This window comes from Balaenoptera ricei, chromosome 11, assembly GCF_028023285.1.
Source record: "Balaenoptera ricei isolate mBalRic1 chromosome 11, mBalRic1.hap2, whole genome shotgun sequence".
NCBI lineage: Eukaryota > Metazoa > Chordata > Mammalia > Artiodactyla > Balaenopteridae > Balaenoptera > Balaenoptera ricei.
Window position 1 is genome coordinate 4542972 of NC_082649.1, and position 11549 is coordinate 4554520.

The 11549-nt window shown below is 56.8% G+C and overlaps 1 protein-coding gene across 1 annotated transcript; it reads right to left on the reverse strand.

The window, feature by feature from the left end:
* Positions 1–2241: 2241 nt before the first annotated feature.
* On the reverse strand, positions 2242–10997 carry NRN1 (neuritin 1). Its single transcript, XM_059940629.1, has 3 exons — positions 10723–10997; positions 6438–6582; positions 2242–3416 (listed from the first exon to the last, which is right to left on the reverse strand). Exons 1-3 carry the CDS (start codon positions 10775–10777, stop codon positions 3188–3190), a joined length of 429 nt encoding a protein of 142 aa, XP_059796612.1. The 5' UTR covers positions 10778–10997; the 3' UTR covers positions 2242–3187.
* Positions 10998–11549: the final 552 nt, after the last annotated feature.

The window sequence follows — 11549 nt, forward strand, 5'->3', positions numbered from 1 at the left end:
CTACTCGGGCAAGGGAAGGAGTGGGAGGGCCCTTCCCCGACCCCAGGTCCTCGAGGGCTGTCAGCCTAGCGCGAGTGGGCCACGTGCAAAGCGATGCGCAGAGCTGGAACCACCGGGCGGAGGCAGGGAGGACGATCGCCTCGGTGCCTGATACCCACTCCTCACCGCCCGCACCCCCAAACCCCATCTCAGCGATGGGACGTGACTTGTGCTCACGTTGGTTCCTACCTCCCCGAGCTGGGAGCAGGGCTTACCGCGCTGCTGCTTAAAAACGATAACACCAACTAACATATGGAGATGTCATCATGATTAAACAACAAATTAGAGTCGAAGACGGCGCGATAATAATCTAAACAATCACCACAACCAGAAGAAAAGTCCTCTACCGAGCCAGGTGCGGCAGCGTTTCCGGGACTCTCGGCCCTGCGTCCCCGGGCTCTCTCTCCAAGAGCACTGGAGGGTGTTCCCCGGCCTACCAAAGGGCGAGGGAGCCCCGACACGGCACCCAGCCCTCTGGAGGCTCCCCCGGACGATCCGGGACAGGCCGCCCCGGAGGGAGGCCCCACCTGGGAGGCAGCTGGAGCCGCAGCACGAGAACCAGGTTCCTGGAGACGAGAGCGACCGAGCCCGCGTTCCCAGTCCCCGCCCCTCTGCCCCTCCCTCAGCCTCTCCTCCTTCCAGATCTCGGAGGAGGTCGTTTTCTAGGAGGGAAGCCTGCACTGTGAGGGGAGGAGTGCCCTCCTTGTGTCGCCGGGGGTCTCCCCCCACCACCACCCCAAAGCCTGGGGAGAACGCCGCGTGCGTTTTCCTTTGGCGAGCCCAGTGGTGCGCGCTGGTTCTCCCCCAGTTTGCAGAGGTAGAAACACGAATAGGAGCGGGGGGGCGGTTATCAAAGCAAGAAGGGCCCGAGTAGACCCTCTTGCTCCTCCTCCCCCCCCCATCATTAAATAGATTCGTGTTTATAACAGGCTCAGACATTTTAATTTGAATTCCAGGGGTTGAACTCAGGCTAGAATCGTCCCACTTACACTTAGGCCGAAAATTACATTGAAATGAAACGATCGAAACCAAACTCTATGTTCCCTAACAGCCAGCGTTCCGGGGTGGGTGGCCACTCCGCGCAGGCAGAGGATCTCCTTTGGTCTGGCCTGAAACTGGAGGATCGGCGGAGGAGGGGGTGCTTGGGGGCGGGGGGCAGCGGGGGAAATAGTCCCAGGAGTAGGGGCGAGGCGCGTGCGTGAACCCGCCGCGCTAATAGATGCTGCCATTAAGAATCCGGGCGGCTTCCAGCGCTCGGGGCGCAGGGACGCATGTGTTGCTGGAATTCAATCCGTGGGGGGAATGCAGAATGGGCTGCGACCTACTGGGTTTGATTTATGAACTGTTACTCTAGCGATTGTTTACACATTGCATTTCAGGGCCCCGTGCCCCCTCCAGGAGCGCGTCGCGGGAACCCGCTCCAGCCTCCTCAGCCTCCCTCCCCGCCCCCATCTCCACCCCCAGCCCCCCTCGGGGCCCCCCGCAGCTCCCTCCCACCCTCACCTTGACCAAGAAATCCGATTTCGCTGTCTTTGAACCCAAAGACCCACATTCGGGTCTGCCCCCCCCCCCCCCCAGCCTGCTAGCATCCAGTAGCCCCGGACCCCGCGCTCCTCTGCTAGCGTTTATTCGCGAATGTTTACTTCTCTGGACCGCCATGCGGGCCTATAAATAGGAGAGGTGGAAGCGGCTCGACTGCCAGATCGATAGGCCCCGTCTCCTCGCCATTTCAGCTGAGCTGTCTTATTATGAAAGGATTCACCTGATCCCTGCCAGGGGATCAGCCTCTGGTCCCTCTTCGAGAGCCCTTAATGGTGGTTCCTCCGCAAGGTGCCTCTGGCCACCGCAGAGGAAGCGGCGTGTCGGCGGGAGGGCGCGGCCTGCGGGGCCGGTCGTTGAGGCTCCGACCCGCGTGGGTGTGCGTGTGCATTCTCAGCTGCGCGCAAGCCCAGTGCCCCCAGACCTCACCTAGAAAGGATCCTTGCCGTTTACTTATTTAAAACGTAACCTCTTCTTTCTCTTACGTAAACACAATTTCAGGGACAAGGTGTCCTGGTGGAGGAGGGTCTGCTTGAAGATGGTAGGTTAGCAGGCGGTTTGCGAACAGGTGAACTTATCACCTGGCATCCTGTGTCCCTTCAGGCAACCCCGAGAACTCGGCCAAGAAAGCAGGCTTGGGGCAGGAAACAGACGACACTCCTATTTCAAACAATAACTTTTATTTTATACTTCTCTATACTTTGTAGCAAATTTTTTTTTGCTGAATTTAATTTATAATAAACATTTTAAATTACATCTCTCTCTTTTTTTTAAAATCAAGGCTCTTTTATGTCAAAATCTTTTTTTAACTATATTTTAGATTAACATTTAACATCCACCCCCCACCCTTGTGATCTATACCATTGGATATTCAGGTATTACTGTATGTGTAACAGCTAAAACAAGAGGGAAAATCAAGGCAGTGGACTTGGAAAGATGCATCAACACGAGCAGGTAAAGCTTAACCTCTCAGTGATTTCAGCAGCGTTTTTTCTGGCAGCCTGTACCTCTAACCCGAGGTTTCTTCAACCCCTTTCCTCTCTCCCTCCTAGCCTTAAAACACAAGGCCAACAATCCGTCCTTTCACTTTTCTCGAGGAGAAATGTGCAGTGGAAATGATCAAAACAAGATACTGTGTTAGAAAGACGTGAGCGTGAATTATTCACGAGATGCTTCTCTCTTCAATTCATTCCCCTGGCCTTCTCCTCTCCTCTCTTTCCTATTAGGAGGAGCCCATAATTTGTCATGTATTAACATGATTAATATAGTAGGTGGCCCAGGGCCGTTCCTGAGATTCTTGTGCCAAAAAACAAAAATTAAAAAAATGGGGTGGGTTTGCCGTTTTCGTATTTCTGTGGGAAGACGGACTGAAGCTGAGGTCCGAGTTTGGCTGTGCTTGCTTGCTCACTGATCGGTAACATTTGGCAAATAAAACACAAAAAAATCAAACGAAATCAAAAAGAGAATCAGGATTTCCCACAATCCTATATGAGTGTTGTCAGCATCACAGAGAATCACAACGTCCCCAAAGAACGAATGGATCTTCCTCTCGATTTCCGGGAGCATGGCGTGAGTGTGTGTGGGCGCGCGGGGGAAGCCGGCCCCGCGCTCAGAAGGAAAGCCAGGTCGCTAAAGCTGCCAAGAGAGACACCAGGAGTACGGGGAGCGCCGGGAGCAGGGACCCCGCCGCCCCGTTGCCGCTGCCGCAGAGTTCGAATAAGCTGCCTTGGATGTTGAGATTTTTGGATTCTTTTCTCAGTTTATCCCACATATCTTTCGCCCCTTCCTGGCAATCCGTAAGGGCTGTGACCGTGCAGCTGTGGAAGTCCTCCCAGTATCTGGCGAGGAACAGAACAAAACAGAAGCAGGTTCACTTTGGGCGCGGGAAGGACCCCGGGCCTGCGCCCCGGGCAAACCTCCCGGCGCCCCGCTCCGACCTCCTCTCCGCCGGCCCGGCGCCGGGCGGGGCCCGGTGGGCGCTCCCGGGACCTCCGCGCAGCCTGGATGCCGCTGACCAAGGTGGAGGCCGCCCCTTCCCTCTCTGGTTCCGCGGCCCGGCAGCCGGGCCGCGCCCGTTGCGCCGCGCTGGCACCTCGGCCTGCGCAAACAGATTGCTGGGCCTCCGCGGGCAAAGCTAGGAAAACAGTGCTAAGCCTCGCAAGCTGCCGCCCATTAATGCCTCTTGGCTTGCAAGACGGGTTGCTTGCTCGGAGCACGGCCCTCCCCTCCGGGCTTCCCGCTGTCTCCTCCCCCCCCCCCCGCCCTTCTGTCTCGCCTCCTCCCTCCCCACGCTGCCGCGCGCTCTCCCCTTGGCCTTCATTCTCCTCCGCTCCTCCTTTTGTCTCCCGCTCTCCCCTTTCCCCTTCTTTCCTCTCCCCTTCTTTGTCTTCCTCCTTTTCCCTCCCCTCGGTTTTCCTCTCTTCTCTTCCTCACTTCCTCCTCCTCCTCCTCCTCCGCACTTGCTTCGGTCCTCCGTGGCCCCTCGCCTTGCTCTCCACGCTTCCCCGGCTCTGATTCAGTCCGGAGACTGCGGCCTGCCTCTCCCCTCCACGGGGTCGGTGAGTGCCAGCGCCCGGGCCCCCGGGGCTGGCTTCCCGGCCTCCTCCAGCCTCCTCAAACCCCAGAGCTCCGGCCCTGCCCTTCCCCCTCTCCTGAGGCTTGTTCGTGGCCCTGGACCTCCGCGGCCTTCGGGGTGTAGTGCCAGCCTACCCCAGGCCCGGACTCCTGGGCCGGCGCGGTGCCCGCCGCTGCCAGCCTTCGAAGGACCCTGCTCTCCGTCCTCCCTTCTCGCCTCTTCCCGGAGCCCCGCGCCGTACTCAGCCACTCGCTCCTCCTGGGCTCGGCTCCGAGCCCCGCCCCACAACCTTCATCCAACTTGTGCTTTTTTTTTTTTTTTTTATTGTCCCCCTTTCTTCTTAAAACCCAAAATAGATCTCGAGACTAAATATAATTCCAACCCGTCATCGATTCCTGGGGCGCTGTCTCCTTTCGGGGCTGGGTCAATTAGTGAGCCTCGGTAACTCTGGGCCGGCTCCCCCTTCGCCCGGGCCTTAGCGTCAGGTCACCAGGGAGGGCCCTCCGCGAAATCTGGTTGTCATTTTCTCCCCTCTCTCCTTTCTCTCACTAGCCTGGACTGTAGGCACGATTTATCCTGGTTTCCACTCCCACCCCAGCTTCTGGCTGACAGTCAAGTTATAAATGCTTGTTGGACTGCCTTGAGCGCTGGCTGTTTTCTAATGACCTCCGTGAGTCTCTGATTTATGAGGACTGGGGGGCCTGGGGCGCAGGGCTTCCAGGTTCCTCAATTTGTAATAAACACTGAGATTTAGAGAAACCAAGAGGCGGCAGGACAGCTCTCTGCATAATTACACCTCCCAAAGGATGTCTAAATCTCTCCTTTCCTTATGCATGCCCAGATGGGGACAGGGCCTTCCTGGAAGAGAGACATGGTGGAAGACGACAGAATCCAGGTGGCGCTGAGAAGAGGTGGGCTTCAGTGCCACCAACAGTGTGGGAGCCTTGACCCAGCTGTGGCCGCCACCTCTGAGAGGGGCCCACCTCATTTCCATTTTCCAGGACCAAAGTCCTGCTAAAAAATTAAAATAGCTTGGAATAACCAAGTTCTGGCAAATGATGGAGGATTTGAGAGCTGTTCCGTATTTAGCCTTTTGTCCATCGTTATAGGTACACTTCTTTCATCAGACACTTAGGATTAAAGTAGGGGGGTGTGCATCCCAGACCCAGCGTTTTGTCCCTTTCCTGATAGGAAAGTAGCAGCCACTTAGCCGCTGTGACTTCTGGTGGACACCAGGGTATTTAAGACTGTGTGTAGCAAAATTAAGGATGGTGCAGAAAATGGTCACTCCAACCTATGGGAAACAAGGAACACCTTTTGCCTTGGCTTTATTGGAAGGGCCATTATGGGGGTGGGGAGGGTCACAACTATTTTTGAAAAATAAAGTAAAAGTGTGTGTGCATGTGTATTGCAGAAGATGGGAGTATTTCTAAGGTCTGCAGCAGCTAAAACGCGGCTGGTCCACCACAGTAGGGCTCTGCTACCCTCATTTGCCAGTGGGAGCTGTGCTTTCCAGCCAAGCTTTGGAAAAACGCCACTGGGCCTGTCCATGAACTCCCTCCTGGCCTGGCCTGGGGGCACCTTGCAGATGCAGGAGGGAGGGGGGAAGCAAGAAGGGTAACTACGCTAAAGCTCCGAATTGGCTACAAACTCCGCAGAGGTGATCACTGGACATTTGGGACGTGCTCCTCTTGGGCAAAGTCATTGGCACAAAACAAAATATTCTTTCAGTCTCTCTCCTAGAAAGAGGACGAGGGATCCGCACTCCCTTGCTGCTCGCGAATTTTCTTGGCGGGCACCGGAGGGGAGTTTTATTAGAGGAAGTGGACAAAATAGGGGAGTGCCTTTCCTTTTAAGCAAACCAAGTAGAACTACCAAAAACGCCCCTCAAACCAAACCAACCGTTCTTTGGGAAGTGCTCATTCGCGCAGCAGGAAAGGGAGACGAAGACGGCCTCAAAGCGCAGCGAGGAACTGCCAGCTGCTCTCCAAACCCTCGTCCCCGGTTCCAGCGCGTGGACTGCGCGCGCCTCTGTGCGCGCGGGTCAGGCTGCGGAGGGTGGGACTGGGCCCGGCGGAAAGGATCATCCTCTGCCCATCCCAGGCCACAGGGTCCCCTTGGGCGGGGCAGGCCCCGGCAGAGGCCTGAGGGTGGGAGCTAGAAGGTGAGAAGGCGCGGATTCGCGCTGGTGCCAAATACTGACCGCCTGCGGGAGGCGGGGCGCCCTCCCACCTCCGCAGCGCCCCCCCGAACGGAAACCTCGAGGGCCAGAGAGGACACTTACGTGCACACGGTCTTGATGTTGGTCTTGTCATCCAGGCCCTGCGGGTAGTTGGCCATGCTGTCGCCCAGCTTGAGCAAACAGTCCGAAAAGCCCTTAAAGACTGCATCGCACTTGCCCGCTGCTCTCACGGCCTGCACCAGGTACGCTGCGGGGAGGAGGGGACACCGGTCAGCAGCACCGCGACCCCGCCCCGCAGCCCGACGGCCCGCCCGCCTGGGCCCAGCGCGCCTCACCCTGTCCAGCGGTGCCCACTCGCGCCCGGGCTCGGGGAGCGCCAGGTCCAAAGGTGATTGAACGGTTTGGCCCGAGAATGAGCGACCCGCACCCAACTGCGCGTGTCCTGCGGGTGGCCGGTGCGTGAGCGGCGTGGACAGGGGGAGGCGAGGCCATTCCTATTGTGCGACTCCCTCCCGCATCTGGCTCCGTATCTTTTTCTGTTTCCATCGCCCCCTCTTCTCACCTCCCCCGCCTCTTTTATTTCTCTCTTTCTCCTCACTCCCTCCTTCGTTTCCCAACGCTTCCCCAGCGAGCCCGTCAAGGCTCTCCAAGTGAGATCGTCCCTTTCTGAGGTGACGGAGGGGGTCCGAAAGCACAGCGCGGGGGCGAGGAAGGGGCTGGGAGGCGGCAGAGCGGGGGGCCGCGCAGCCGAACCGAGCGCCACGTCGGGCGAAAAAGCTTCGGGCTTGGCGGGCGCTCAGCAAACACTGCTGAATGAATAAATTAATAAAGTCGCTGGAAGCTACCAGCAGCCACCGACATGGATTGTTCCACTCTAAGAGCGACTGTCTACCATGCAGTGTGCGTTCCTCGTGAGGTCCTCGCCCCCCGCCCCCGAGAGACTGGGCGAGGGGACGAGTGGTCTGGGGCAGTCGCGGCCCGGCAGGGTCAGGATGTGTCTGAGCTAATGACCCCGGGTCACCTCCGCGGAGGCCAAGTCCATGAGCCCGGCCCCTTGCTTCCCTCCGCCTCTATCCGCGGCTCGGCTCCCCTGGAAAGACCGGCCACCACCCCCGCCAGCGGGGGAGGTGAGACCCTTCCTCGCCAGGCCCCAGCAGTGCGCCTGAGGGCCCAGGTGGCTGCCGCCAGGGGCTCTCGGCCTCCGGGCTCCCTCCAGAGCGGACCGGGATCGCAGTCGGGGCGGTGGGAGGAGGTGGAGGTGGACGAGGTGAAGGAGAAGGAGGAGGAGGTGGGGGGCGCGGAGGGAAGAGGATGAAGAAACCCAGGCCGCACCGAGGTCCTCGCTCCTGGTCTCAGGTCGGCCAAATTCCGCGGCTCCAGGCGGCCGGCGCGCTGCCGTGGCCATTTCTCTCCTTCCCAAGGCCCACGAACCGGGCTAAAGATTCCGAGGCGAGCGGCCAAAAGCACCCGGGACGCCAGGAGGGCGCGCAAGAAGCGCAGATCTGCGCTGCTGGGCCGAGGGGAGGGGAGAGAAGGGGCGAATCTTCTCGGAATCGAAATCGGCCTCCAGTGCCCGGACCCTGAGCGCCGGGCCCTTCCCGGCAGCGTTCAGGGCGCCGCGGCGCGCGTGTGGGTGTCTCCGGGGAGGACCTCACCACCCCAAGCCGCCGGTGCCCAGAGCCGGGCCAGAAGCAGGCGAGGGGGAAGGTGACCGAAGCTGCAGAGGCCTCCGAGAGCGCACAGTTTGCAAATTGCTGCAGGAAGAGCTGGGCGGGCCTTGCGCTTTCTAATCCGGAACGGGAAGCTCTGGGGAAGGGACTCGACCTGGGCTCGGGCAGATACGTAAACCTTTACCAATCTCCCGGTCCCCCTACGAAACAATAAGAGCCCTTGCGACTGCAAGTATCAGCTAGAACACTGAATAAACGAATCTTTGTTCCAACAGAACGCGGTCCCGATGAAATCAACCCTGCGCGGCGCCCTCTATAATCCGTACCACGTATGCTGCTTTGCAGCGAGGAAACGAAATAAAATACAGTCCATCCTCCCTCCCGCCCCGGCACCCAGTCTCTCCTTACCCCTTACCTCCACCCCCAAGGCTTGATGGTGAGAAAGTTGCCCCTAAGATGCATTGATACTATGTTAAAGGAGAATTGGGGTTCGCCGGGGTGGGGGGCGCGGGAAGCACTGCTGTCGCGTTATCTTTCCAGGGGCTGCTGGAGGAGACGACATGTCACAGCGCGCATGTGTGTGTGCGCGCGCGCGTGTAAAATAAGAAGTCGTGAAAATTTCTGTTTTTTTTTGCAACTGTGGCTCCGCGGTCTCTGGCTGGGGAGGACGGGGGCTTGCGCGCGGGAAGTGTTTCGCTGGCTCACGCCTCCGGGCAGGGGGCAGCCGGCGCGACCCTGTCCGTCCTTCTTGAACCCTGGTTCAGCGAGGCTTGGGCGGGCGACCCAGGCTACTTCCCCGTTCTCTGCGGTGTCCGCGTCTTGTGCCTTTTCCTTCCGTTCATTCATTCGTTCGACCTCTCATTCATTCCAAACTTCCTCCCGCCTAGCCTTCATTTGCCTTCACCACCCCTCCACCTTCCCGTCCCTGCCCCACCCCCGCTTTTCTTGCCAAATGTCAGTGATTTGGGACAGTTCCCAGCCGGGAATTAATACAGATCGAGGCTCTGGTGCGGGAAAGGGCAGACAGACATTCGGGAACAAGTATGCTCCATTGCAATTCCACAGCCAACAAATGGTCACTTTCGGGCCGAGGTTACTGTGTTCCAAGCGTATTCCGCATACACAATCGCTGTCTTTTTTACCCCATCCGTAGTAAGGTTATTTCCTCCCGGGAAAGCAGATTACAATCCCTATATCAAAAACAACTGCTGTCTCCTGCTCTCTAAAAATCTGCAGGCTAACTGCAAAAGCCACATCCAGTTATTTCCAAGATTTAAGGGATTTGCTGCAATCAGAAATGTTCTTTATTTATTGCAGCTCTTTGCACTAATGTCAAAGATTCAAAACAGCCAGATTCAAAACAGCAAATCGTTTCTTAGGATGAAAGGCAACGCCAACATCCTGCATCCACACACTCTAAAGCCCCTACAATGTTCATGCAAAAAAATCAGATACTCAAAATCATGTCAAATGCATAAAAAAACCCACTGCAAAGAATCCATTTTAATGTGTAGATAACTCCAAAGCCTGTTTCCTCCACATTTCTCGTGAAGAAAAATGTTATGCATTTCATCTCTTGCCCCAAACCGATTCCCTAAAGCCCCTCCACCCCCCGCAATACTGCAAGGATTTGTCTGCAAAGAATGCTACAGTCTGAAGTGATAGGCGCCAACAATTCCCTCATCTCCAGAAAACCCGTTTGAAGAGTTTCTATTTTTTCTCTTGTCCATTCTATTAATAATCTGCTTCACTTTCACTTTTAGGCCACATTAATTAATGCTCTGACCCGCATCAGGGAAGGGGGTTTTCTAGTGCTCCCTTCCATAATGCCTTCTTCATTTTGGATGAAAAAATGTGAACTTTTAAACAACGACAGTGTAACTAGGACTCAAGATTCCTTAACATAAAATGGGGACTATATAAACTCACCCATAATCAATCCCAAACAAACAAAAATAACAGGCACCCAACACGACATATTGCAAACACTTCTTAACCCCTTCTTATATAGAAAATACTGATGCCTATGTGGAAAGGAACAGGCAAATGAGCATAGAAAATTCTATCCACATATATTTAGCTGAACTCAAGCTCCTCAATGATAAGCATATTAAAAGATGTACTCTGGGGTTCCCTATCATTCTCAATTTGCCCCCCAGCCCGGTCTGCGTTGCCCGGTGTGAATGCTGCAGCTAGGATACTGGGGCTGGGGGGGGGGGCGGTAGGATGACAAAGTTCTAAATGCTGCAGTCTGAACCCCAGAATATCTTTGCTTTCTGCACATAAACTTTCCAGTTGTAGCTGCCTAGGCATCTTGCCCCTGCATTCACCTTTTGACCCTTCAAAATAATACCTTGCAGTATCGCAGGGACCAGTGCATTTCCCCAGAGCGCACCAAACCTGGTGAACCCAAGAGAGGGGAGCAAACCCAAGGACGTGCGCTTTGGAAAAAGGGGGGGAAAACCCCTCCAGAAAATGCCGGCTGCACACATTTCCCGGCGAACGTTTGGAATCTCTCCCCCTCCACCACCCCCTTTTTTTTTTTTTTAGAAAAACCAACCCGGGACGCGCCAGTCCCTTGGAGCCTATGCTCCCACCCCTGGAGGTTTGCCGACTTCTCCGCACCCCCGGGCGGCCGCGGGCCAGTCGGTTCCTTTGGGCACCTCGGACCCGGCCGCCCGCCGCACCTCCGCGAGCCCGGCCCGCCGGCCACTTACCTATTTGCACCGCGAGGATCAGTGAAATATATCTGCCGTTCAACTTAAGTCCCATCCTACGTTTAGTCAAACCATTTGCGACCGCAGACCTTTAAATAGTTAGTTTAGAGAACGCGGGGGAAAGCTGAAAAATAGGCATTGCCAACAAGTTCCAGGAGCGACGGAGACTTTATGCACGGGGAAGGCAGAGGGAGGAGAGAAAGAGAGGGAGCGAGGAAGAGAGAGAGAACGAGAGAGAGAGAGAGAGAGAGGCTGAGGGAGAGGGGGAAGTGCTGGGAATGGTTCACTCCATTAGGAGGGGCGGAGGAAGTACAGCCTCACGCCCACGAGCAGGCCTGACGTGGGGGATGACACGGAATGATTTTTTTTCAAAAAAAATAAAGACACCTTGGTAGAGAATCGCCATTTATAGTCATCAGAAGCTCGAATTAATCAGTTATCTCCAATTAATGTGCGATCCGAACGAATTCTCGCCTCTCGGAGGTGACCACTTCACCGGCCCCGCGGCCGCCCCCCCCCCCCCGCCTTCTCGCTGTTCCCGGGCCCCCAACCCCGCCCCCTCTCTGCGCAGAACCGGGGCTCCCTCTCCCCTCCCCGCCCGGAGCCGGGGAGTCCTGGCGCGCCCACTCGATTGTTTCAACCTGCCCCCCTCCTCCACCAGCTCCACGGCGAATCCGGCCCCCTCCCTACGTTGCAGCGGGGTTTAAAGGAGCGAGAGCGGGAGAGGGAAAAACTGCTCAGCCGGCTCCGTTAATTCGACAGCCCCCTGGGCCGCCTGCCCCCCTGCACTGGCCTACTCTCTTTCTCCAACCCTGCAGCTGCACTCG